Here is a 21640-nt window from a genome sequence, read left to right as displayed (position 1 = left end):
TCTGTGATTTAATAGTATCTTTTACAATGAGTCTTATTGTAATGAATGTTAATTCAATAAGTAATTTTAATGGTATTTCACATTGTGTGGAGACATTGAGTGTAATTATCAAATCATTTTTGTCTTTTGACAACCAGTTGACAAATGCATATTTTAGTTAGGAAAAATGTTGTACCTTCCATCTCTATTGCATTGATTCATTTTGGCTTGGTTAGGAATGGCTGTCTGACTTAGCAGTTTCTAATTCATTTTATATGCGTTTGTCTCTTAAGGCTAACATTTTCAACCCCGAATATCTCAAGTAATGTTTCTAAATCCATATTTAGGCAAAGTAAAGATGTAAAGGAATAAAAGTGGCTTCATTTTTCTGAGTTGCTGAGCACTCATAAATCTCCCTGATGCTAATAGAACTTAATGGTGCCTATTACCTTTTGAAAATCTGGCAATTTTTACGTACATGCTTAAATGTGGATTTAGGAGCCTAGGTTTGAACATATTGATCCAAAGTAAGAGTTAAATACTTTTTATGCTCTCTCCTGCTCTTCCCCCTATATTGAGGTACAATATCAAGATAAAGTTAAAATGGATTTGTAAACTATTATGGTCAGAAAATTCAGTCATAAGGAACAAGGATAATGAACATCAGGAAGTTTGTAAATTCTCAAATCTCTTCAACTATTGTTTGTTTTCACAGGGTTGACAAAACTAGTTAGAATTCATAAACATTTCTGATTGTATAAAGTAATTTTTTTCCAAAACTTTGGGGGGGGGGGATTAGGTGGAGTGGTGTGGTCAGGTCAACTGTATTTTAGTTAAAGGAAAGCCTGTGCTCTGTATTAAAAGAATTGCTCCCCAAAGCTCTTTGCTCAAAAGCTGAGTTGAGCACAAATTTGTCTTACATACTTTATCAAATTTTCAGATTTTTCTCTTCCCTACCTTCTCTCTCTCTCTCTCAATCTGTTTTCTGAATTTCCTTTTAGCAATTTCCTTTCCTCTTCCTGTTAGCTGTACAAGGTCTGTTTAAAGGGAAAATTCCTTGCTTGACTGTCTTTTAGATGTCACTAAGTCCTTTGGTGGGAGGAAAAAAGTCAGATTATTAGCTTATTAGATAGATATTTAGATATTAGCTTTTGGGTTGTTGTTTAAGTCCACTTTTTGGGTGGGTATTTGTTTTTATTTTGTGTTTTGTTTTAAAAGATGAACACAAGAGAGTAAAAGAATAGGAAAGATAAATGACATCTTCTGTTTCTCTCACTTGCAGTTTAACCGCTGAAAAATCACAGGTACATCAAACAAGAAGCAACTTTATCAGGCATTTTAGCACCTTGCAAACTTTTAGCAGAATTGGGCTGTAGTTTAAGGCATGTTTTTAGCTTGCCTTTTTGGTAACAGCAGCATTGCAGGATATACTTATCTGGGCTGACTAAACCAGATTTTATTAGATAGATGGCAGGATAGAAGGAAATAGGCAAGAGGAAAATGAGGTGGGGAAGGAAATTAATAACTCGGGGGAGTCAATAGCAGAAACCTTAAATTCACATCCTAAATATTGCTAAGGATCTAACCGACCCACCGGTGGTGGGGGTGTCATCTGGCTATCTCTTCTCACAGGGTCTGGCTAGAACAGGGGTCTCAAACACGCGGCCCGCAGAGCTCTTCCCTGCGGCCCGCCAAGCTCCCCGCACCCCCCCCCCCAGTTACTTCCTGTTGCCGCCAAACTCCCCTCACCCCCACCCCGAGTTATTTTATGTGGCAGCTAAGCTCCCCGGGCGCTGCTCCCCAACGTTTGGGGCTGGGTCTCTCCCCCGGCCCTGCCTGCCGCCCCCACGCACCTCCCCCGAGTGTCCCCTGGCCTCACCTGGGAGCCTTGCAGCTCATGCTGACTCGGCTTTGCTCTGCCTGCTTCCAGCATCACCTGCTGGCGCAGGGTCCCAGTGCCCCCCTCCACTAGGGCCAGGGCAGGCTGCCCTTCCCCTGGCCTTCTGCCCTAGTCCTGAGCTTCTCCAATGCCCCGAGCCTCTCATCCTCAGCCCTCACCCCTGCACCCCCTCCTATCCCCAAACTCCATCCCGGAGCCTGCACCCCCACCCCCTGCCCCAGCCCGGAGCCTGCACCCAGCACCCAAACTCCATCCCAGAGAGTCTGCACCCCAGACCCCCTCCCCCATCCAAACTCCCTCCCAGAGCCTTAGGCAGGTGGGAGCGGAGTTTGGGGGGGCAGGTTCTTGGCACCCCAAAATTTCTACAAACCTGCCACCCCTAGAAGAGGCAGAGCAGGGGTGGAGTGGTGGTGCAGCCCAGTGCAGTGGGGGGGCTTTACTGAGTGTATGTATTTTATTAAAACAGCTTGGAGGAGGAGGTGGAGAAGAGACGGGGCAGGGGCGGGGCCTGATGGAAAGGTTGGAGTGGGAGCGGGGCCAGGGGCAGCGAGGGGGGGTGTCAGTGATGCGGCCCTCAGGCCAATGCACTAGTCCTCATGTGGCCCTCGTGGTCATTTGAGTTTGAGACCCCTGGGCTAGAACATCTTTCCAAGTCAGGAAATAATTGGTGGTAAATTTCTGGGTCCAAGCAGATTCTGGCAATTGGGGGCCATAGGCACATCACGATGCAGGGTTCCCCTGTGGCTCTGTCCCTGTGGCCCCACTCCAAGACTGTGGCTCTTCCTGAGCTTGGAGAAACTGGGGCAGCAGCACAGAGCTTCCTTCTCCCCCAACCAGGAATGGCAGCAGGAGGCCCCTCTTCTCCTGTGGAGAGCCGGGGTGGCAGCAGGATCCCCCCCCCCCCCCCCCCAGTACTTACAGCTTGGCTGCTGAGGTATTTGGGCAAATGAGCAGAGCCCTCTGCACTTTTCTCTCCTAATACACATACAGTCCTCTACTGAAGTTGTCTTGGCAGCTCCTCACACCCCTCCCGCCACCCACAGCAGCAGGTCTTAGAGTTAATACCTCCATTGAGATACATTCATTGGTTCACCTGTCTGAGAGCTATTATTTCAGGCTTTCAGGCAAACATTGCTCCATTAGTTACACTTGGGTCACGTTATCAAATTTTCTTCACAACCATAACAGCCAGAGACTTTTTTTTTAATGAAAGCTAAGATTCTGGTGTAATCACGTAACTCCAGAACCTGGGACCCTAGGCGTGAGCCTCTAGTGCCTCTGCCTTAATCCCTTCCTGATGACTGACCGTCATTACTGTGAGGCTGATAGACATGCAACACCAGTTGTCATCTGCTCACTTCTTCCTCCCAGCAAGTTGTCACACAGCCTCAAGAAAAGCAATGTACGGAGTGGGGTGGCAGCCTTGCTCTATCAAAATTAGCCAACCAAAATGCCTGTTTGGTGAATGCCTGTATTCCTCTCCATATTTGTAATCACACCAAAAGTCTTGAAAAATCCCTGAGCATTTCTTCCAGTTTAAACACATCTAGTGTGTACCAATCTGGGTTTGCAATTTTTGCTTATTTTATAAACAGTTTTATAGGACAGATTGAGCAAAAATTTGGACAATTTAAGACTTTAACCTGGTGTGCCGGACTCTGCACAATGCCTCGTCTAAGCAGAATGCAATGATGTTTTAGTTGATCTCTAGAACCCACAATGATCAATGGATTCAAAACTAATTACACCTCTACCTCGATATAACGCTGTCCTCGGGAGCCAAAAAATCTTACCGCGTTATAGGTGAAACCGCATTATATCGAACTTGCTTTGATCCACCGGAGAGCGCAGCCCCGCCCCCATGGAGCACTGCTTTACCGCGTTCTATCCGAATTCGTGTTGTATCGGGTCACGTTATATCGGGGTAGAGGTGTATAATAAACTGACCCAGCCCTAGTCAGAAATACCTTTTGGTGGTTTTGTGGTTAATCAAAGCACTGGACTGGGACCTGAGAAATCTGGGTTCAGTTCCTGACTCCATCACAGATTTCTTGTGTGATCATGGGCAAGTCACTTAAAATCTCTGGCCCCTATTCTAGAAAGCCCTGCAAGCACCTGATTAAGTTTAGTCATGTGGTTAAGTCCGAATTAAGTCAAAGTACATGCGTAAGGACTTTCCTAAATAGACCTGGACTTTAAAATGCTTTCCTGAATCAGGATCTCTTTATCTCATTTCCCTATCCATAGAACAGAAATAACAATACTTTCTTCCACTTTTTCTCATGTTTATTTAGATTGTAAGCTCTTTGGGGCAGGAATTGTTGCTTGTTGTTTTTATGTACAGTGCCTAGCACAATGGGGCCTCTAGGCACTACCATAATATACATAATAAGTGCTAATGATATATTATTGCACATATCATAAATCACATGGTTTTAAATTTGCTATCGACAGAGTGACCAGATCCCACCAGAGATGAATCTAACAAGACCTGCAGTTAAAGATTCTTCCAGAGATGTTACTACTTCATTTCATTCACGGCAAAAGTCTGAGGTCTGAGTCACTTTCAAATCCATAATATTATGCCTTTGGGGCAAATATTTTTTTTTAATGCCAGCTTTGTCTTTTTGATTGCATAGTGTTGGATTTCATTATAGCAACGGTTCATAAAACAAAAGGTAAACTGTGGCTGGATTTTATGCTGTGACATGGCGTGGAAGAACAGTACAAGTGTCATCCGTTTTTAATAGATGTTTTTTCTTTGGCTTAGGGTGGAACGTATCATGATCCGCACCCAGAGGATGGAGCCTCTAGTAAAGAAAATAGACTTCTGTATAATGACCCTATTCCCAGAAGAGTTGGCAGCTTTTACAGAGGTAATTTTGCAATGTGCCTTACACAATTAACCAGTGTTTTAACATACAGTAGAATCATAGCATTAAGAAGGATATTCTGAGCTATGCAAGAACAAGTAAAAAAGGTGACTGGAAAAAAAAATACACCAAGCTAGTACTAAAGTCTATAGAGTCCTTCTGGTTTCTCTCTTGTACTACAGTGCATAGCTACAAAGTATTTTCTGCAAATACTACCTTTTGCTGATTCACAAGGCATACATAGTATAATACTTTGCAGAGCACAAGACAATTTGCTTACATGGGTATTGGGGAAAAAATAAACTCAATGAAATTAAGGAGTTTATCAGGGTTTATATACCATTTTAATCACCAAGGTATCTGATCACATTTAGCAATATACAACACACAAGGACATAGTTAATGAGCTGTCTTTGTGTTCAGAAAACTTTCTTTCCCAGTCTGTACCATGCACCTGCTGTCGTGTCCATTTTAACTGATAGGAGTGTTTTAAATACAAAAGGTTAATTATTAAAGACTGGGTGGTACCTTTCATTGGTATACTAGCCTTTCATCTCTAGAGACCTAGATTCAAATCTGTTCTTTGATTTACTAAAGGACAAAATCCATTCTTTAAATGAAGCACATTTATATACGTAGATCTCCAGTAGCCATCTAGAGACCTGTTTGAAGGTCATTGGAGCCAACGAGCTGTTCTGATAGGTTCTGATTATCGGTATTTCTTGCAGTGCCATCTCCACGTCCAGAGGGTACATTCCTTGAAACCAATGTGTCAAACAGAGTCAGTGCACTACCAGCAGACAGCAGCACTGTGACAAACCACTCAAAAAGACAAACTACCTTTGATCCATGGTGAGTTATTGTTTACACAGACATACACAGGGTAATATGGAAAGAGAGACTGCTAAAGAGCGGCCTCAATTAGGTTTTTCTTTAAAAAAGTCATTAACGTGATCACCTTGCTGCCTATAGTTGTGTTTGGCATGCAGACATCCTTATATGTTCCCTTTGCATATGCTGAAATAACATTGTATGATTTCTGCCCCCTTCTGGATCCTCAAGAAGGATCTCATGAAGTTATTCCAGCAAACATATTTTTAAAAAATATATAAATGTTAATATATTTGTGTATTTTTTTCTGATTTTTTCCATTACCCAACATATGTCATCTGTGATTAAAGATAAGAGGGAGTGTGTGTATATAATGTGGCATACAAGGCCAGTAGTCCAATTTGTGGATTCCAGAATCCGCAAGTGGCAGACCAATGGAAAAAAATGTCCAAGATGCATGTCTTCATATATAATTTAGGACTGTATTTATGAAGAATATAGTTATTGTTCTACATGTGGTGATTGCTTCTCTCCTTTTGCTCATACACCACAGAACTACGGTAGGTAACACTGCAGAAAGAAATGGATTCTTTCTATTGGGAGGACAGGACAAACCTTCTGTGTTAGCTCTGTATATTGTTTTTAAAAGATTAGAAAATTGTATACTCAGTTACCTTTCTAAAGTATTTTATGTGCCAGTTTTCTTCATTCCTACTAATAAACATAATCTAACTCCATCATATAACAGAGGAATTAATTGTCTGTAATTGCACCAGTAATTTGACAGCCCTGAAATAAAGAAAAAAACATAATTTGGTCATTGACAATTATTTAGCCCTTAAAATCTTGTCATTCTACCGCTTTGTACAAATACAATAATTTACATCAAATAAAAATAAGTATTACTCTTGGAAAGGATTGTGACTCATCTTTACATGATTAAAAATGGTGTTGGTTCTCACTAATGCACTAACTATCCTTCAAACTCCATTATATCTTTTGCAAGATTTTAGTAAGATCTTTAATTGTGTTAATTATACAGTGGCTACAAAGGGAAATATAGTGTTCTATAATGGATGAACTCCAAAGTAGAGCAACACGTGGTTCTGTGTAAGAAGTCCTAGCAATGGTTTAACGATATTGCAAAATTGTTCTCTGCTGTAAGTGCAACTTAATCACATTTTTCATTAATGTAGAGTCTGTGTTTCTCTACTTTATATCTTTTTGTGGGGGAAATTCTGTAATTGCATGTAAAAATGTTAACTCTATTTTAATAGAACATGACTCTGATTACATCATTTTATGATGAACTAAATATTTAATGTTCTAATGGCATACATAATTGGTATGTGAAAACTCATCTCAAGTTATGAATGAATGTGTAATCCAGCTGAACTTCCTACTACTCTAAGATATTGCTTCTCACTCATCTTATTGCTCTTTGTTACCTCTTTCTGATGTCAAAGGTTTTGTGAATGTTTTAGGCTGAACTGACACAGATGTTCCCTTGTCCGTGTATGCATTTGTACACCCGAGCTTCGCTGTCCTGCATCTTTAAAATTAAAGACATTATACTGCTGAACTTGTCCATTGTCATTAGGATTTACTCTTAAATGACTTAAATTATATCTGCACTTAAGCAGCCTGAGCTAAACAAAAACATGTTTTTCATCCTATCAGGAACTTTTCTATTTACCACACTCACTTTATATTCCTCTAAATTCTTGGGTTTTTCCATTTCCTTCTCTATTTACGAGAGTAGATATTTTGCTCTCTTTCACTTAATTCTCATGGAACTAATGCAGATGACAGTAATAGCCTGGCCTTGAGCCAGATGTATATTACCTGCCTGCACTGTGAGATTACCTGCATAGCTCTACCAATGTACCCCAGTCTTGACCTGAATTATCCCTACTGCTACTACAGCTCTCTTCACTACAGGCTATAAGTTCTGTTGAATTATGCAACAGTATGTTGGAAGTCTCTGAAATGGCCACATATTAGACATTTGGGGGCTTGTGGGGAACTTCAGTTAGTGAGATCCCTTATGTAGGTGTAAATGTTTTTCAGTGCCTTTATGACAAATGGCCGGTCACATCCTCTTTATTGCATGCTACCTTTCTGCAAAAATGAATACGTTCTTTTCTTACCGTCACTTCAACGAATTCATAGCTGTGGGCTGAAGCTTTACCAACTTGACATCTGCAGAGTGCCTTAGGCTTATAGACATCTCCCATGAGTTTTCAAGACCAGAGTTCCTTTACACTTCTGGAATTTGACTAGACTATTGCAAGGAGCTGCAGATTTGTAATTTCAGTGGAGCTACACTCATTTACTTGAGCTGAAGATCTGGCTCTTTATCAATGCCGCATAGCTTGGTCTTGTTCACATCTCCTGATAATATATATATATTTCCCTTTAATTTTTCCTGCATAAATCTCTTTCTTATGCATCAAGTAAGCCCCATTTTCATCTACAGTATTTGCCTTTTTTCTTTTCATCTACTCCCCGGTGTCTGAGCCCTCATACTTGTGCATGCAGTCCTCACTTCTCATCCTAATTGTCAGTACTTCATGCCTTCATCTTCCTCAGCCATCTATGGTTTTGTTTGCTAATCTTTTCCTTGTTTGTTATCAAGCCATAGTGCACAATTAACATATTTAAATTCGGGTAAATACTGATCTTTGAACTCTAATCTTTTGGAATGTTGTCATGCCCTGTTACACTGCCCATTATAATGGGAAAGGGGAAGCCAGAAGTGCACCTGAGGAGAGAGGAAAGGACCCTTTATTTTATTTACAATAGCTTTCCAAAATCCTGTAGGCACTGTGATTCTGTCTTGGAAATAAAGCTAGTGACACATACATGATACCAGTTTGGGGAATTCCGGTCCAGCCACTTTTAAAAGTTTAACAGTTAATTGCACAAAGTGATGCAGTTTGTTTTCATAATAAATGATTTACTTATTGAGGCCAAGCACTGTCGTCTTGTTGCATTTCATGTATTTCTTGTAGTGACACCTGGTGGTACCACTGTGTGTCTGTTTTTCTACTAGGAAGCTCCTTTTTCAAATGATTATAACTTGGCAGTAAACATTTGCTGTGTTTTTACCCCTATGTGCAAAATCTTTGTCTTAGATCTTGGGGGACAAGGACATTTAATTTTAAAAGGTAAAAAAATCCTGTTCTTAAGAGAACTGGTATTTAAAATAGTTTGCTAGTTTCAGATGATGTCTTGCCTTCATTTACAGTAACTCAATGACTATTATTCTTTTATTTTTTTAAAAAGTTAACCTAAAAGTCAGTATTTAACTTTGAGAATTTAATTACTGGCCATGTGTGGTAAGCACTTTTCAAAGAAACCTTCATAAAGATTTTTAAAATCTCTTTGATTAGGACAAAATCTAACTCTCAGATGTGTGAGAGACAGTGTGTATGTCTACACCAGGGGCGGGCAAACTTTTTGGCTTGAGGGCCATGTCAGGTTTCTGAAATTGTATGGAGGGCTGGTTAGGGGATATGTGCCTCCCCAAATAGCCAGGCGTGGCCCGGCCCCCACCCCATATCCCGCCCCATCCACCTCTCCCTGTCCCCTGACTGCCCCCGGACTCCCTGCCCTGACTGCCCCCCACTGCCCCATCAAATCCGTCCTCTCATTCCTGACTGCCCCCTGAGACTCCTGCCCCATCCAACCACCCCTTCTCCCCGTCCCCTGACCGCCCCCAGAACCCCTGCCCATGACTGCCCCCCACCGCCCCATCCAACCCCCCCCTCCTTCCTGACTGCCCCTCTGCCCCCATTCAACCCTCTGTTCCCCTCCCTCTGACCTCCCCGACTCCTATCCACACTCCCACCCCGACCACCACCGGAACTCCCCTGCCCTCTATCCAACCCCTCCTGCCCCTTACCGCCCCGCCGAGAGCACCAGGACAGGCAGCCGCGCCGCCCGGCTGGAGCCAGCCACGCCACTGCGCAGCACAGAGCACCGGGTCAGGCTGTGGCTCTGCAGCTGCGCTGCTCCGCAAGAGCTCGCAGCCCAGAGCATTGCGCCGGCAGCGCAGTGAGCTGAGGCTGCCGGGGAGGGGGAACAGCAGGGGAGGGGCCGGGGGCTAGTCTCCCAGGCCAGGAACTCAGGGGGCGGGCAGGACGGTCCCGCGGGCTGTAGTTTGCCCACCTCTGGTCTACGCTGTGCTGTGAAAACTATGGCAGAGAGTCTCAGAGCTCAGGTCTGCAAGCTCAGGCTGGTGGGGCTAATGCTACAGCACTAATAACAACTGTGTGGAGGTTAAGGCAGGAGCTCAAGGTTTGAAGCCCAGGGAGGGGGGTGGGTTTCAGAGCCCGAACTCCAGCCCAAACCACAATGTCTAAATTGCTGTTAACACCATAGCACAAGCCCCGTGAGCTCAAATCTGTAGACCCGGACTCTGAGACTCGCTGGTGTGGGTTCTAAAATGCAGTGTAGAAGTACTGTCTGTTTGGAGACGTACCGTCAGTATGCACGCAGCAATGCCTCTGGAGCTGTGAACTACTACTGAGCACATTAGCTAGGACCCCAGCCTACTGTGAAAGCTGGATGCTGGCCTGTTGGTACATGCATGTTTGCTGCACCACCTCCACTCCAGCTCAGTGCACCTGTACATGACAGGTGCCCTTACATGTGAGCAGTGGAGTCTGACTCTGCTCTTTACTTAATTTTAAATTTTTGTCCCCACATCCATCTCGTCTGTGAAGCCAAAACACACAAGATGACCAGTATTGCCAAACCTAAGCATTCAAAAATCATGAGACAAGTTTAAAATTGATGAGGTTTTATTGCTTTTTTTAATTTTTTTAATTGGGTTGTTTTTATTTGCCTTCTTGTTTCTGAGCTGTTAGGGTGCACTCAGGTCACGTTATCAGGTTTTTCTCTGCAACCATAAGGGCTAGAAAATTACTTAAAAAAATAAAATAAAAGCTATGATTCTCATGTAACTGCTTACCTCCAGGAGCTGGGGTTTTAACAAAAAACACCAAATATCACAAGACTTGTCATAAACTTGGAAGAGTTGGTAACACTGAGTGACTATACATCCCACTTTTACCAGGCTAATCCTGTTTATTCTTATATTGGCTGGTGTCTCAATAACTTCTTTTGGATCCTTGAAATGTCCTGGTGTTCATGTTCTCAATCAAAATGTTCTATTTTTTTAAATCAGTGCAAAGTCTTTGTTTTGAGATTTTCTGCTCTAATGCTATCTCTTTGTACCTTATTTCACTCTCCTCCTATAACGAGCATGTGTTTTTTGTATCAACCATTGTTCAAGGCCAAAGCTTGTCAGACCACAGCATATGCAATATGAGTTTGAGGAGTTGAGCACCAGTCTAATCAGTGCAAAGCCACTCCATTGGCCCCTTGAGCAAACGGGTTGGGGAGTAAGAGGGCGGATACCTACCACCCTGTCTGTCCATCACTTTCCTTCTCTTTATGGAGGAGAGGGAAGGGAAGAATAGAGCTCCACCTCCCTCCAGTCTTCTCTGCTGCTACAGGCAGACATTTTCTGACCTGGATGCAGTGAATCAAGGATGGGAGCCAGAACATAGAGCATTTGAATATTTAATTACCCTGAAAAAAATGGTGCGAAAAGTGTTTGGTTTTGATTTTGAAGATGCGATCATCTTAAATAGACAGTGACTCTTCTTTACATGGGATTTGGAGGCAGAAAAGCCATGCCAGGAAATTCTGCATTACCCAATGTGTTATAGGGTCAACCTCTGTGGCAAGACGGAAGGGTTTGTATATGGGCCAGTGGAGCAGTATAGACATGGTCACTGGGTTTGCAATTTACACTGAGTCAGTTTTGTTGTTTAACACCCATGTTTTGAGGAATGGCAGGCAGCAAACTGTCCTGTTTTCTCCCACCCCAGCTCTCTAATAGTAGTAGGTGCACAATTAGATACTAAAGGGTGAGGCTAAGGATTTCTCAGCCCCACTTGCTCAGTGCACAGCCCGGTGGCTTGGATTCTGTACTTCTAGGATTTGGCCTACAAGTTAGGGAAGATGGAACTATCTCAAACCACATACTTTTATGTCAATAACCGTGTGTGTGTGTGTGTGTGTGTTGGCCATGTTACGCCACCTTTGATGGAAGGCATCCGTAAAGCTGTCAGCAGTTTACTCTTGGATTTCCTCCATGCAGCATTAAATGGGTGAATAGTTAGAAGACAGCCTTTCTGCAGTTTTGCTGTATTACCAAATGCAAAAGGCTGGATGGAATTGGGAATCCCTAGTAATTTGATGTCTTTTAAATTTGTATAAGAATCTAGTCATTAAATACTATACTAATGACTTTTTTCATGGAAGCTAATTATAGCTTTGTAATTTTCTAATGAAAAGCATATTGCTGAAATCTAGAAGGAGCATTTGCGGGGGGGGGGGGGTTGTTAGTGTAGATATATGTTCCAGAACCATAAATTATGCAAATCTCCACTTCTCCTTTCTTCCTACACATCAGAAAACCATCCCACCTCCTCAAAAAAAAAAAAATGATTGAGCGAATGCAATTTGTGACAGCCTTTAGACATCTCATACATTCGTATTTGGATTCCCATCTGACTTTGCTTTTATATAGTAAATATATAACATCCAGAAATTGAGCTTAACTTCTGATATAATGAACATACTTTGAGCATGGGATATGTCCTAGCCTTTTCATCCATATGATAAATAACATTTGTAGTTGTTTTCCTTACATTTAAACTAATCTGTTGCTGATCAGCTCTGGATCACAGAGTTTTTGGCAGCCTGAAATTTAAAATTCAGTCTTTGCAATAACTCCAATTTTCTGTGGCTGTCTTCACTTGCCAGCACCGTCCCATGATCCAGAGAGAGACCCATCCATAAGAAAAGTTTAAGAGGAGTTAAGTAGAAGTGAACAACAATAGATCTCCACAGCTTCCGTGATGATAAATTTGGAGCCATGTCAGCAAAGCTCAAGAATTTTTGTAGACAATCTTTTGTTTCAGTCTCATGATCGTTACAGCTCTTCTGACCCTCAAACAAGTGATGGGCGAATTAGAACTGATTTTATCTGTTACAGATTGTTTGTACGTTTGCTCAGATATTACTTTATTTTTTTATAATATATTCTGTGTGATGTTTTTGTTTTGAATATAAAATCCCAAGTGAAAAATTAGACAAACTTGCAAGATAATCTTTTCCCTAAAGTACCTCACTGGATGTTTTTAGTTAACCATTTTAACCTAACAATGTGTCCTTAGCTTTCCATTTAATTAAGAATGTTTTATCTATTAGTTGTATGTTAATCCTTGTGTCATAAAGTAATAAAGTATTTTGAATAGCTTTGGTTTAAAAAAATCTGCATTCTTTAACAAGAAATACAAAGAGATCATATGATGACCTAACATCCAAAAAATTTTCTCTGACAATATTTTTTTTTCATGTTTAGGAAAAGTCCTGAAAATGTTAACAGTCAGTCAGAGCAACTCAAGGAGAAAGAAAAACAAGGTTTTTTCCGGGCAATAAAAAAGAAAAAGAAGAAATCTCAAACTGTAAGTATACCCAGTAGTTTCTAAAATAGTGTATATTTTCCATTGTTTTGAAGCTGCTACCATAAAGTGGGCTAGACCAATGTTGTATTGTTATATTACGTGTGTGTTGGCATACCTGTGTACATCTGTTAGCTTTTTAACTTGTGGAAGTAGTCTTCTTTTCCTGTTCAGGATTTACCTACTTGCCTATTCAAATATTTACTTGCTAAGGAGTTATACTTTCTACATTTATTTGCTTACATCCAGGACCCCGAAATTCTATTACACTTGAGGTAGGGTTGCCAGGCGTCCAGTTTTCAACTGGAACGCCCGGTCGAAAAGGGACCCTGGCGGCTCTGGTCAGCATCACTGACTGGGCCGCTAAAAGTCCAGTTGACGGCAGAGCAGGGCTAAGGCAGGTTCCCTGCCTGCTCTGGTCCGTGTGGCTCCCGGAAGCAGCAGGAATGTCCCTCCGGCTCCTAGGCACGGGGGCAACCACAGGGGCTCCCCACGCTGCCCCCGCCCTGAGTGCCGACCCCATAGCTCCCATTCGCCGGGAGCCACTCTGCTGCTGTTTGGCAAAACAATAGGCAGCATCAGAGATGCTGGAAGATGTCTGTCTTCAGACTTAGGCAGATAAGATTGGCTTACACCCAACTACATCTAGAAGGTTTTCTTCACGTCTGCATGGACTGTAAGTATGTAGACTGCCTCACTCATCGGAGCAAGCTTTACTACTCATCAGTGGTGAGTGGAATTTATTTATTGATTTTGCTGCAGCATTTAAGATCCCTAAATTATTGTTTCTGTCATAGAATCACCAACTGGCTGCGAAGCCATATTGAAATAATGATCTGATACTGTACACTAAGATCTGGATCCAAAGCCCATTGGAAAGACTCCTATTTACGTAATTGAATTTAGGATCAGGCCCTAAAAGTGGGTAAATGTTAAAAATTAGGTCAGTGTGCTTCACAAAACAGCCTGTACTACTGAGGGGTAAAATGTATGTGAACAGAAGTTCAGTAATATAGAGTGATTGAATTTTTGTTTACAAACAAAAGTTTACAATGACTTTAAGTTTAAAAAAAAAAATTGACAAATAAAGAAAAACTTTAATGTTGCCAAATTTTAAGATGGAAAAGTCTAGGGGGATTGGGATGAGAATATGTATTAGTAAACACAGATTATGAAAAGCAGCACACTTTTTCTACTAGTAAATAAAAAACAAGGAAAGAAGCATGTTACTCGTAATGGCTATACTTGGCTTTCGAGGCATTGGTGTTTTGAGTGTGTGTAGTTATTGGAGTGTTTATAAACTGTTTGTATTAAATTGGGAGGGTCAGATTCTAATCTCAGATGCATGGTGTGAATGATCATGTATCTAGAAATATCTTCTTCTGTGCTGGTTTGAGAGGAAGGATGGTTTCACTGCTAAGGCAGTAGATTTGGGATTTGAGTTTGATTCCAAGCTCTGGTGAGACCTGCAGTTTGACCGAAGCAAATCACTAATTTCTCTGTGCCTCAGCGCCTTCTTAAAAATTGGGAGAGTATATTTCCTTACCTCACAGGGACATGGGGACAATAAATATTTTAATGATCAGTTACTGGAGCTACAATCACGGTAAAAAGTCTATAAATAAAAACAAATTGCAAGTGTTTTGTGGGTATATTGTGATACACGCTAAAGAGCTGAGATTAGAAACTGTCCTTTAATAGTGTCACAACGTGCAACATATCAATCTTCTGTCAGCTTCAATGTTCTTATAGGCCTTCATCAAAAAGAAATGGAAAGACTACTGCTGACTTCAGTGGGAGTTAGAGCAGATCCTACACAGAAGCAGAGATCTCACCTTTTTTAAATCAGATCTTCACTCTCAGAACACTCCTCAGATCCTTTCCAGAGCCGAGAAGGATTCCAAATGTGTATCTGACAGAACTGATTTTACTCTGTGTTCTGGGAAAGTTGGGGGAGAGGAGATTAATCTGGTTGGTAGCCACAGCTACAGTAATCTTATGTCACAGTATTTTTCACCACAACCTTTTTCTATCTCTCTCTGGTGTTTTGGTTGCAAAATCAGCAGTGCGATGCATAAATAAACCTTTTGAACTGGGCTAATGAAATACAAAGACTCTGGGTCAGATTTTTCTCTCATGCACATCAGTATTTGTACTTGTTGAGCACTATTGCCTTCAGTGGAATCATCCTGGTTTACACTGTAATGACTAGAGAAACAGGCCTGTCATCATCATCGCACGAAATGGGCCAGAGTTTTAGATGATATCATGTGGGAGAAAGGGAAGCTCCCATGATTTTAGCAGCAATATATCAGCTGGCACCACATAATTTCTCCATTTAACTCTGGCTCAGCAGATCACTACTCTTGATAGTGCACTCCTCAGAGAAAGTAAGTGACTCTTGGGGCTGTGTGCAGCATACGCTTCTTAGGATCATGGTTCAAGTTTATATAAAGGACTTCTCCCACAAATGCCCTCAGTTCCTTTCCTACCATTATAGTTGCAGGTTTCCAAACATGTATTTGATTAATTTACATTGTACCAGTCCGCTGTCTCTTTTATCTGTTTATATGTTAGCGGTAGTTTCAAGACAAAAATTAAAAGTATTTAATCCCCCTTTTTATAAATGAATGTTAGTGTTGATTAAGGCTAGTTAGATTTGTGCTGATGTGTGTTTCTAAGCTATTTGTACATGCTGTTGCATGGGTCTGAAAATATTTGTCTGCTCTGTTGCCCAGCTAAAAATTGATCTGTTGCATGACAGACCCAGATAAAATATCTAGATCTAAAAAGTGTGATTATGTGGTAGTAAAATGTTAATGACAGATGAGCACACTGGATGCAAGTGGTGGTTAGTGAGAAGGGTATTTCCTAAAGAGATGCTGAATTTGCACAGGTTCTACCCTACTCTGGTTCAACCCATCAAGGAAGTGGTGTCTCAATCTCATGTTGATGATAGAGACCTTGAAAACCTAGCAGATAAACACTGAGTCCACCTTTTCCAGACCAAGCTCCGTGCAGGAGTTCATACAGTGTGGATTAGATTACACTGCACACAAAGCATTCAAAAAAATCGAAACAAGCACTTTGATCTAAGAGCACAAAAAAGTCAATGTACATGGGTCTACAAATCTTATACAGAGTGCTTACTTCTGCTCTTCTCCATTCTTAATAAGAAGTGGCACAGATTTGGAGCCAGAGTCTGATAAGAACCATAAAACCTGGTCTGGGGACCTGTTGACTCCAACTGGGTCTTTGGATCCAACAGGTAAGCACTGAGGCTACGTCAGTCCCAGTATCAGTAGCCTTGACCTCTTGGCATTGTTGGCTCGCTTATATCTGTGTACTCAATCTGTTCTGACAGTGAACTGAAGGAGGCAGTGACCAGTGTGCCACTCCGTTTGTTTAAGGCAGTGGGAAATCATCTGAGTCTGAGCAGGCCAGGATCTCTTCCAATTCCTGCTTCTGCATCTTCTGTTCATAGAGATTATCTCAGGTTATGTGTGGATGGTACTCAGTGTGAGGTGCTCCTGTTTGGTTTAGCGACAGTTCCTTGAATTTTCACCAAATACCAGGCAGTTGAGGCAGCCCACCTAAAGCATCAGGATGTTCTATTAACTCATAATTGGATGACTAGCTTCTCAAGGCCCAATCTCTTCTTCTCTGCATATTATTTTCTTCCTACTCTGACAATCTAGGGCTTGGGATAACCTAGAAGACTACTTTCACTTCCATGCAGAGATTGGCTTCTGTAGCAGAAACTCTTAACAACACAGTGTTAACTGCTTTTTTACCACAAGAAAAATTCATTGACATTCAAATACACATTGCTCATAAGGATACAGTCTCATGGCAAATCAAGTCATTTCTGAGATTCTTAGATCTCATGGACCCTGGCAAGTACATAAATGCACGTGTCTGCTTCAGAACAAACCCATTGCAGCCAAATGCGGATCAGGGCTTTGAAGCCCCATTTGAGGCACTGATCTAAAATTGTAGTCTGAGAAATCAGTCTGCAAGCAGTGCCTCAGCGAGCTGACAGTGCTTCAGCACGCACTCTGGCCTGCTGGACACTACTGGACTGTCTGAGTCTTTTGGCAAATTTCATTTTGCCAAAGATCTCCAGTCCTAATCCTGACCCTTTCTCCCGCAGAGAGTTATTCCTGATAATTGTTCTCCCAAGAGTAGGGCTTTCCAGAGGCAATTCTTGAAGGAATAAGGAAGGTTACTTGCCTATTACTGGAGTTCTCACAGAGGTAGTGCCTCTGCAGAGCCATTCCCATCCACTCTCCTTTCCCTCTTGCTTGGAGTCCTTCCTAATATAGCATAAAGGAACTGAGGATAATTAAAGCCTCTGTGGCTCTTTTCATAACCTAGAATCAAACATTTTGATCCACGTGAGGGGTTGTGTGCAGTCTCAACAGTCACTGCTTTCCACCTGGACCCAGATCTTGTAGCATTATGGCACATACTCCATGGTGTGGCTCTGAAGAAACATGTAACTGGCTTTCTTAGAGAACATTGCGAGCACCCTTCATGGTGATCATTTGTTTTCGTCAAAATTTGCTGAGTTACAAATAGTGTGAATCTTCAGACTATAAGATTTTAAAGGAGCTAAGCCAGCTAATGAATCTCTTGTCCTTAATTTATACAATTTCTAGCTAGAAATTAGAAGCTGAGCTGTTTTAAAAACCTTGAATTTCACCAATATGCCTGTCTTTCTGTTAATTAATGTTATATAGTCTAAAATACTACTGTCAAGTTTTCCTTTATAGACAAAATAATACTGCACATATTTTACAAATGTCCATTGAGAGGGAAGTGTATCCCATTTGTGATTTTGACAGTGGACATTGTTTGTTTACTTGCACCCAGTGCCATGACGTCTGGTTGTACTCTCATACATTAAGAAACAAAATGTCAGCCAGTAATCATGCAACTGTAAATGCCTTTTTTAAAGGTGCTTTATTCAAACGTGTATCTGAGGCCCCAAACTCTTTTCAGCCAAATTAGAAATACTAATGCTTTCGTTTATTTTTTAAATAGTTAAAACATAGTACGATTATTAATCATACATCTGGAACATAAATATTACATACAGTTTCACAGAACATGCAAACTTCTCTAGTAATATTTCTGCTAGTAAAATATCGCCACAATTATGGGATTGAACTCAGTTAATGAGAGTCTTAAAATGATTGTTTCCATTGATTTCAATAAGATTTGGATCAAGCTCTGTAGATCCAATGAAGGATCAGCCTGAACGTAGACACACATTCATTGTTGTTTGTACATTCTTTACATATATAGAGAGAGGTTAGTGATACCTGGGATTCCTTTCATAGGCATCCTTTTCTTCAGAATAGCAGTCAATTTGAACTTCAGAAAGTATGGTATCTGTTAGTTATTGTTCATATTTAAAAGTACCATTTATGCATGAATATGTCAAGGACAGATCACTTCATTGAAGCACTATTTCTGCATTTAGTTTTTATATCTTATATTGCAGATAGAATCAACCAACGGGGAGAATCCAAGCATCAAGAAATCCCTCTTTCCTCTTTTTAATTCAAAGAATCATTTAAAGCATAGTTCTTCTTTGAAAAAGCTTCCTGTAGTCACTCTACCCATGGTATTAATTTTTAAGTACAGTACTGGAGCATTTTTCAGTGCTAAACTTGTTTTACTGACTACAGCAGCATGTATTATATTTTCATGGGATCACATTCTCTTTAAGACACTTAAGTATCTTGGACCAGTTCCATAAATTCAAATACAATCAGCAGTCCTATCAGAACAAATCTAATAAAAAGGATTCATAATTGAGTAGTCTAAGATATACTCAAAATATAATATATCTAGTTGCTAAGAAAGGAAGAGCCTGGGACTAAGACTAAAGAAGGCAAATTCTCCTGAAATCAGTTACACTGTAAAACAGAGTGACTTTCCCCTTTTGGTTGACCAGTAAAAATAAATGTTAAAATAATTTGGTTTATAAATTGTATTTATACTTTGTTTACAGATTGTTCTCTTATGTCCAAATTTAATTAATCAACTATTGTTACTGCAGGCTCAATGAAAGATCAATTTTTATTAGCTTGTGCTGCTGCTGGATTTTTCTTTGTCCTAAATAAAAGGTGACCTTTTATTAGTGAGAGCAAATTTTGGTAGTTTTGTTTTTGTCTGTTATTCCATGGAATTGTGGTATGAGGTAAATCCCCTATATATTAAAAAGCTTTACATTTTCTTCATCCTCACCTCAAGTTTTACAGAGACACAAATATGTTGAGCTTGAGGATAGGGTCCCCCTGCAGTTGTAGCAGCAAGACTCAGCAATATACCCAATTAAATACAGTTTTGATCTTTTTTTCATCCAGGGCGAAATTTGGCTTTACAGAACTGGCCCACGGTCTTAACTGCAATATGGAATGCTATTGAAATGAGGATAAGGCACCGCAGGGCTTTTTGTAGGCTTTTTAAAATGCTCTCTCTTCCAGCAACTAACAGCATGGGAATGCTTTAAGGGTTGAGGTTGTAACAAATCTGCATGATATCCACAAATATTATCCTGTAATATGGGGGGAAATATTGAGAGGACATTGCAATTCAGCTGCAGTAGTGGGCTTCACCTGCATTGTATAATTAACGAGGAGTGGCGGATGATTCCTACATCTGTTCTTAAGGACCTACTGAAATCCCCTTTTTATTATTCTGTTGCAGATGCCCGGCAGTGATGGTCAGGATCTTTTGGCATTACAGAAAGCCATTCACTCTTCCAATCTCCAGAGCAGCAGGCAGAAGGATTGGCATCCTGAGAAGATGACAGAAATCCAGACGCATGTAAGTGTCATTTTCCGTTCCCCGCACCCTCTCACTGTGGTGTCTTGACAGGCTTTTTCTGCAGTGAACAGAAAAATTGCATTTGCCATTATCCTCCGCTCACTTCTCAGTCCTGTGGCTACCATTCTGCATAATTGAGAAGTAAGGGACATGAGACAGAGATACTGTACAATCCATACAGTACATATCACCTGCTGGAAGGACATCACAAACCTTCCTCCTTTCCCCTCCCCACGCCTTGGATTCGGGGCAGTACCAATAGGACTATAGCAGTGGCAAAAAATCCAGAATGGAAGCCATAATAGTTCCTGTGTCCACCTTTTGAGGCTGCAAAAGCTTTGGTTATGTTTTTGCATTAGAGGCGCTTTCAAACAAAAACAGAATATTTGGCCTTGTCTACACGCACACTTAGTTTGAGGCAAGCTGGGCTGTAAATCTACCCCATGCTACCCTGCCATGCGCTATGCATCTATGTGGACCATGCTGCTTGCTGGGCACTACAAGTTCTCTAGTGCGCTTTGATCTACTCCACTTGGAAACAGGAGCAGATCAAAGCACACTACAGAAATTGTAGTGCGCAGCAGCAGCAGCAGCATCCATGTGGACACGTACATCCCGGCTTGCTGTGAACTAAGCGCTCATGTAGACATCCCCCCTAGAGCTTCAAAACCAGACAGGAGAACTTCATTGCAGCTGCCATATTTTAAAAAAATAATTGGTGGAACAAAGTTTTTCTACTGTAGCTATCTCAACTGTTCAGACAGCAATAGTAGATGCTGCTCATAACCACCAAGCACTTTATGTATTTCTGTATTCCTATACAGTGGGTCCTAGTCAGTGGATTGAAATTAAATATTCAGAATTAGTAAACAGTAAAAGTGACTAAGTCCTGACATTTTTTTAAAGTTAAGCTGGTTCCGTTTAAGACATGCTCAAGGCAGTTAGTTTTCCTACAGAAAGGCTGGCATGCTAGTATAACAGCAGGGCATAAGACCAAACGTTTCCCTCATTCTTTGTCTTCCAGAGCCAACCTTTAAAATCCCTTCGGAAGCTGTTACATCTCTCCTCCTCCTCAAATCATTCTATCCCCTCTGAATCCCGCTTCCAGCCATTACCGAGTCAGCCAGCCAAAGCTTCTTTTTCTGAAGTGCGAATTCACCCCATAAGTCAAACTTCCAGTAGCAGCAGCAGCAGCAATGTGCGGCAGGAGCCCCAATCAAAAGGCAGGCCGACACTTCAGATACCAAGCCAGATAGAACCAAGTTGGCATGTGTCTCCAGTAAACAGGAGTGCTAGTGACGGGACTTCCTACTCTGATCAACTGCCTTCCAAGAGTGGACAGAATGGGCCCACGTATAACCGAACAAACCGATCCCGAATGCCAAATCTGAATGATTTAAAGGAGACGGCCTTGTAATGGCACTCCCGATTGTACACCAATTAACATGGGAATTTGAGTCGAGGGTTTGGTGGTGGTGCTGGTGATAGTAAGACTGTATTTTCAGCTTTATAAAAGTGTGCAATATGTACCTGTGGGGCTATACTGTTTGGCACCACACTGATAGTCAGGGATCATATAGTAAAACAAGATGAATTATTAATTACCAGTCATCAGAAATCTCATTTGATGATAGTGTGTGCAATTCAGGGAGAAGAAATGTGTTGCCATTTTT

General features: G+C 41.3%; 1 protein-coding gene across 1 annotated transcript in view; it reads left to right on the top strand.

Moving 5' to 3' along the window:
- CDKL5 (cyclin dependent kinase like 5) overlaps positions 1-21384 on the top strand; it is a 119926-nt gene extending 98542 nt beyond the window's left edge. Inside the window, exons 12-18 of the mRNA XM_065422287.1 lie at positions 2754-2758; positions 4336-4432; positions 4650-4755; positions 5481-5604; positions 13028-13130; positions 19848-19967; positions 20992-21384. Of these exons, the coding sequence (XP_065278359.1) occupies positions 2754-2758; positions 4336-4432; positions 4650-4755; positions 5481-5604; positions 13028-13130; positions 19848-19967; positions 20992-21384 (948 nt within the window). The remainder of the gene's footprint in view (positions 1-2753; positions 2759-4335; positions 4433-4649; positions 4756-5480; positions 5605-13027; positions 13131-19847; positions 19968-20991) is intronic.
- The last annotated feature ends 256 nt before the right edge of the window (positions 21385-21640 follow it).

Source organism: Emys orbicularis, chromosome 1, assembly GCF_028017835.1.
Source record: "Emys orbicularis isolate rEmyOrb1 chromosome 1, rEmyOrb1.hap1, whole genome shotgun sequence".
Classification (NCBI taxonomy): Eukaryota; Metazoa; Chordata; order Testudines; family Emydidae; genus Emys; species Emys orbicularis.
This window is presented reverse-complemented; position numbering and strand designations above follow the sequence as displayed.